The 6,592-nt window shown below is 44.5% G+C and overlaps 1 protein-coding gene across 1 annotated transcript; it reads right to left on the bottom strand.

Annotated features, from left to right (window-relative positions):
* Nucleotides 1–615: 615 nt before the first annotated feature.
* Nucleotides 616–1,545, bottom strand: LOC101103895 (olfactory receptor 2T27-like). The gene has a single exon (XM_027970604.2). The coding sequence runs from the start codon at nucleotides 1,492–1,494 to the stop codon at nucleotides 616–618; it is 879 nt and encodes a 292-aa protein (XP_027826405.2). The 5' UTR covers nucleotides 1,495–1,545.
* Nucleotides 1,546–6,592: the final 5,047 nt, after the last annotated feature.

The raw sequence follows: 6,592 nt of genomic DNA, 5'->3' as shown, positions 1-6,592 counted from the left end.
ACATTCTAAAGGGAAAAAGAAACATAGGATACACAAATGAAGTTAGAAAAAAATGATGGAGTGGGAATGACATTTTGGACAGGGTGGCCAGTGTGGGAACCCCTATAAGGTCACATTTGAGCAGTTCCTAAATGAAGTCGAAGGCAAAAACCATGCAAAAATGTAGGGGGAAGTGCCCAGGTGTTGAGACCTCTGCACTGAAGGACCCCTAGATGGGACTGTGCTTAGGGGTTTTGGGCAACAGCAAGAGAGTTATTGCGGCTGGAGGAGAAGAATAAAGGAGACGTTTGGGGAAATAGCCAGCAATGAAAGCCCTTTGAAGAGAAGGGAAACCCTTGGACAGTCAGTGACATGGAGATGATGAGTTATTGCTGCTTCAGACAAGGGATGGATGAGAAAGCTGGCTGGAGTTTGTTGAGGTGAGGAAGGTGAGTGGGGAGTGGACACAAACCATTTGGACATCTCTTTGAAGTGTGGGAGCTGAAGGGAATGAGGAGTGCCCCTTTCACTTTTCTGTGTGGGGATTTGAGACTGCTCATTCTGGAAGGCAATCCTAGAATGGGCACCTGGAGCCACAGGCACATCTTAGAGGTGAGGCTCCTTCTCTCCTGAGTCTTAAACAGTCCTACCTACCCCACACTTCCCTATGACCTTCTTCATTGCTCCTGTTACTTCCTTGTTCCTGAGGCTGTAGATGACAGGATTCAGCATGGGTGTGAGGACTGTATAGAAGATGGATACTACGTCATCCTGGCCAGGAGAGTGGTAGGATGCAGGTAACATGTAAGTGTAGACAAGGGGCCCATAGAAGAGGCTGACGACTGCCAAGTGGGAGGAGCAGGTGGCTAGGGCCTTCTTACGCCCCTCCACAGAGTGCATCCGGAGCACAGCTGCGAGGATTAAGGCATAGGAGGTGGTGATGAAGGCAATGGGCACCAGGAGGACCACCACACCCGTCACAAAGAGCACCTGCTCATAGGCAGCCGTGTCAGCACAGGCCAACCTCAACAGTGAAGGCACCTCGCAGAAGAAGTGTGCAATCTTCCGTGAGCCGCAGTAGGGGAACTGCAGGGTCAGCGCAGTCTGGATGGAGGCGTTGAGTGACCCTCCCAGCCAGGAGGCAGCCACCAGGAGCAGGCAGGTCTGGCGACTCATGAGCCGTGGGTAGCGCAGAGGATTACAGATGGCCACGTAGCGGTCATAGGCCATGAGGGCCAGCAGGATGCACTCTGCAGCCCCCAGGAACATGAAGAAAAACATTTGTGCTCCGCAGCCTCCAAATGAGATGCTCATCCATCCAAAGAGGAAGCCTGCTATCATCTTGGGGACAGTGACTGAGGTGAAGAAGATGTCCAAGAAGGATAGCTGGCTGAGGAGGAAGTACATGGGTGTGTGGAGCCGGGCATCTGCCCAGATCAGGAGGACCATGGCAGCGTTGCTGGCCATGGCGAGTGTGTAGATGACCACCACCATGCTGAAGAGGAACCAGTGCATCCGGCTGTCACTAAAAAGGCTGGTGAGGACAAAGCTAGTGGAGGAGGAATGGTTCCAGGTCCCTCTGACTGCCTCCTGCTGAACTTCACTGTGGGGAGGAAAGTGAACCGGCTCACCAAGGGCTCAGAAGCGTCCACTCTGAGTCAGAGAGAAGGTGATAGATGAACAGCAGAAAGTAACTTGCAAGGCTAGCTAAGGGGCTGTGGGAGTTCTTCCTAACAGTCTTGCAGATTGCGATAGGGTCGACATTTTTTCACAATGAAAAACTACTATAACAGGCATGGTATTCAGCCAAAGCAGTGTTCAGTAGGGAACTGAAAACTCAAAATGCAAACGTTAGAAAAGAGGAAAGACAAACCAATGACCAAAGTTTCCATCTCAAACAGTTAGAAAAGGAACCACAGTGCAGTAGAACACCTTATGTTTTTATAAAAACATACTTAGCATCCTTAGCAATGTTTCCAATGAATAAATAGGCACACAGGAAAAAAATTATAAAAAGGAAACATTTATTCTAATGCTTAGTCTGAGGACTGGATCCACACCTATATGAATTATATGGTTCAAAATTCTTATGTCTGCCTGCCAGTGCAGGAGATGCAGGAGACATGAGTTTGATCCCTGGGTTGAGAAGATCCCCTGGAGGGGGAAATGGCAACTCACTGCAATATTTTTGCCTGAAAAATCCCAGTGGATGGAGGAGCCTAGGGAACTACAGTCCCTGAGGTGGCAAAGAGTCAAACACGACTGGGCGATTGAGCACGCACACACAAATTTTTATGTATTTGGGTATGCATGCGATGCACTTCTCTTAGAAATAGATGAGAGCCTGTGACTGTGGCAGACAAAGTGCGCTTTATCAGCTAGCAGAGCCATGCATAGCCATGCTTCTCTTGCACCTTGTCCCTCAGGAGTCCCAGATACACTCATTGTGTTCAGAGCTTATAATCGTTTTTCCATGGGTTTCTGGAAGTATGCTGTCCTCATCTTCATAACTGTCACCTTGGTTAAATGGTTTCCCGATAGCTAAGTCTTATTATCTTAGTAAGAAGATCCCTTTAAAATTTTTCTTACTAAGATAATAAGACTTAGCTATAGGGATAGAGAATGGTCTTCGTGCTAAGTATAAACCTGTAGATGCCATGGTAGGAGTAAGTAAATCAGTTTCAATGTTTCCCTTAGGAAGCCTCTGAGGCTTTAAAGTTCTCTCTTGTTAAATTACATTTATTCAGGCAAAGTCAGTTTCAGTCATTGTCAGTTATGACGGCAAAGATGTCGTCCGAAGGCAATTTTAAAAAGTGTACACAAGGGTCAAACTCAGACCGCTTATTCTGCTATAAGTGAGCCTGCAGGGAGCTGCCCACCAGGCAAATTCCCTGAAATTTTAAGTTCTCCTGGATTCTTGGTTCCAAATGTCCCAAATCCTAGGAAATGACTTGAATTCTGGCTTGTATCTCCAGTCTTGAGTTTGATAGCAAGTGACTTAAATAAAGAGATTGAAAGGAAATAAATTGAACTGCCCAGTGTCCTATTATAAGCTGAGAATATGGGAGAATTTTGGAGCTGGGGGACACCACTGGGTCATTGGACTGGGCTGGAGGTGCCACAAATTTCAGAGGCGTGCCAGATATGTGACAAGCTATGGCCTTTATTTGCATGTCCTTCAGAATCACTAGCAGGGCTGTACAATCTATCACAAATTTACAAGTTTACAAATTAGGGGCAAGCAGTAATTTATAATGCATGAGTATGTCCCAAGACACCTCAGTCGTGTCTCTTTGCAACCCCATGGACTGTAGCCCACCAGGCTTCTCTGTTCAAGAGATTTTTCCAGGCAAGAATACTGGAATGGGTTGCCATGCCCTTCTCCAGGGGATCTTCCCGACCCAGGGGTCGAACTTGCATCTCACGTCTCCTGCATTGTCAGGCGGCTTCTTTACTACTAGGTCACCTGGGAAGCCCATATAATCCATGGGAGATCTGTATTTCCTGTTTCCCTGAATCTAATCCCTGGGAGTGGGCCCTGAGCACCTGTGCTTCTGAAATCTCCCAGGCTACTCTGATGTATGATCTGAGTCGAGACCCACTGCCCACATCTCATGGTTAAATGTGCAAAGGAACTTAGAAGATACAACTTGCCTTGGGTCTCACTGTATATCACAAGGAAAGCCTTTCCTCAGTGTTCATGCTGGCTCATCCTGCTAAGCCATAGGCCTCTTCTAATCTTTGGCTTTAAACTCCACCATTTCCAGGCTGCTCACACTGGACACACACAGATCCCTTGCAGTTGAATCAAATATACTCAGCGTATAGCAGGTCTTAGTCCCACAGTCTGTCTCTGAAGCTGAGCATGAGAAGTTAACACTGTTAAACCCAAACATTCAAGATGAGCTTTAGGTTAAGATATAACACACTGCATCTATTTTCTATGTTTTATGATGCTTTGTTTTCTTGATGGCTCACAGGACAGGAAGAACTGCTTCTCTTGAGGCTTAGCCAATTCTTATACATAGCAAACAACTTGCCTGGGAGAATGACTTTGATGCGAAAACCAAGCATCTGCCTCCAAATATCAGGATTCTGGAGTCCAGGACACTATTCCTATGCCCTGAATCACCATCAGGCCATGTCCCAGACAATGAGAGATTACCTCTGCCTCCCAGAGCCTGCTGATATTATTTTTCAATGGAATCCTAAACTCCCTCAGTTGCTTACCCTGCCTCACTCAATTCTTCCCACAAACCCAGTGAACGCATAAGGCTTTGACTTATGCATTCCTCTCACTCCTCCTGCCTTCTGACCAACCTTAGTTCTTTCCTTCATGGTCTTGTATGATGTGGCATTTTCTCTCCTCATGGGAACTGTGAGTAACAATCTTTTCAATGGCAATGATCTCGTGATCTGTTCATCCCACCATTCCTTCAATAAAAGTAAGATCTCAGGTATATTTTAAATATTCCCTTAAAGAGCTTTTTCTCATGTTGTCCCTGTTTTGGCATCTTGCAGGCACAGCTTGCATTATTTGGCATCTCACATGGCTCAGCCTCCATAGATTTTACAGCTGTAAAACATTCCCATTTTTCCAATGGGAAAGCAGCATAAGCCTTAGTCAATATATTTTTTATTTTCTAGGCCAGATCCCAACTTTTTATAAGTGTTCTAGAGTGGGCATTCTCAACCTTGGCACAATTGGCACTTTAAGGAGGATCACTGCTGAGGGAGGGTGCTGTCCTATGCATTACAAGGCATTTAGTAGCATCCTGGGCTCTTCCATTAGATGCCAGAAGCATTTTCTCTCAGTTGTGACAAACGATAGTGTAGACATTGCAAAATTGTCCCCAGTTGGGAAACTCAGCACTAAAATTCTACTATCAGTTACCTTTCTTTCCATTGCTGCCCATTCCTCTAAGGCAAATGAAAAATAAGAACTCACACGTGTAGAACCTGCAATAATGCAGATATGATAGAATGTCTTTTGCAGGTTTTACCCAGTTTAAGCCATTGTGCTTAAGGAATTAGTCTCTGGAGTCAGACAGCTTAGTCCCAAGCCTCAGCTCCACTATTTCCCAGCCCTGTGACTTGGACAAGCTACTCAGCCTTAGGCTCTTTATCTCAAAAATTGTTGGGACTATTGAGAGTTTTAAATAATCAGTACGCATTTAGTGCTCTTTGGTAATAGTCTTGGCATTAATAGCTGCTGAAACTTAAATAGCACATTCTTTCTGCCTATTACAATTTTTATAACCTTATCTCCCTGTTATATGGGTCATAAAACTCATTTCTCAGGGTTATTTCAAAATGTTGAGTAAGAAAAATGTTGAGAGTGTGTCTTTTGCATGAAACATATTCAATAAATATTAGAATTCTTCTTTTCCTCACTAAAGCAAATTAGTTTTGCAAAATAATCACACAGTCAATACGTGTACCTGCAAAGAGCCCCTAGTCTCTTCCACTTGGAGATTTACTTTCCAAGGTTTTCCTCTCGGAAACCTTGGAGGGGGTTCTGTTTGTTGTGATAGGATGGGCTTCTTCTCCCATCTTGGTTGAGAGTTACCTGTAGTGACTGACTCTCTCCTTTCCTTCTTTGCACAGAATGTGGTTCACTGTTGGCAATGTTTGTAGGATGTGTGGTGAGTAGCTGAAAGAAACACACTCTTATCCACAAAACACTATTCCCTCTATGGCCATCCTCTGGCACAGCCATCTGAATTCAGTGTGCTCTGTACATGAGTACCCGCACCCAGAGATGATTCTTTGGTTGTCCTGACAAAGTTCATTATTTTTTTCATGACTGTTTCTCAGTATTGACACAGATATCTGCAATGTAGTGTACGCAGTGAATGTGTGATGTGTGTGTGTCTCAGAATAATTCAGGGTGATTCTTTTTCTTTCAAGCTGTTCCATGGAGGAAGAGGATATTATTTTTCTATTATTTCATCTTCTAGCTTACCTAGATCTGAAGTGGCACCCAGCAAACATTAAAGAATTACCACAATGAACAACAACAAAGAAATCCTCAGTGTAAATGGTCATTTCATGGTATTGGCTAAATATAGCCTAAGGCTTTGTTTTCTTCCTTATGATTTTTCTGCACTGATATGATTTTTTTATTCCCTTGCAGGGTGACTGATTTTTCTTTTTCTTTTTATAAAGCACAGTCCTGGATTTTACAATTTAAGAGGTCTCATTTTTGGAGATGAGTGGTGTAAACAAACAAACAAACAAAAACAACTTTCAGTTAGAGATTTTAAATGCTGCAAAGTTTTACATGAAGGGAATTGTGGAATCGCCCTTTATCAATTATGGGGCTGCATAAATGGAGGTAAAAGTTTTAAATTACTTCCCCACCTCTCCATCTCCCATTTCATCCCCCTACTCACCTCACATTGTCCCAATCTGCAGTTTCCATCAGGAGCCTCAGTCTCTTGTTGACTCTTTTCCTTCCTAGGCTCCAGGGTGAGGCTCAGAAACCAGGGCAGGTCCTTTGTGGAGTCCACCTAGAGAATCTGAAAGCTGAAGCTTGAAATCCACCTCCTTTCAACAGGGCATGCCAAAAGGCTTCCTGTTTGCCCCTGAGAGCCCTGTCTTTGCACAACAT

Source organism: Ovis aries, chromosome 5 (genome assembly GCF_016772045.2).
Source record: "Ovis aries strain OAR_USU_Benz2616 breed Rambouillet chromosome 5, ARS-UI_Ramb_v3.0, whole genome shotgun sequence".
In the NCBI taxonomy this organism is placed as follows: Eukaryota; Metazoa; Chordata; class Mammalia; order Artiodactyla; family Bovidae; genus Ovis; species Ovis aries.
Note: the sequence above shows the minus strand (reverse complement) of the source record. Positions and strands in the feature narration are given on the sequence as shown.

What these genes read in the sequence shown, in the direction of transcription:
- LOC101103895 (XM_027970604.2), bottom strand. Translation starts at nt 1,494, where the DNA reads ATGCACTGGTTCCTCTTCAGCATGGTGGTGGTCATCTACACACTCGCC.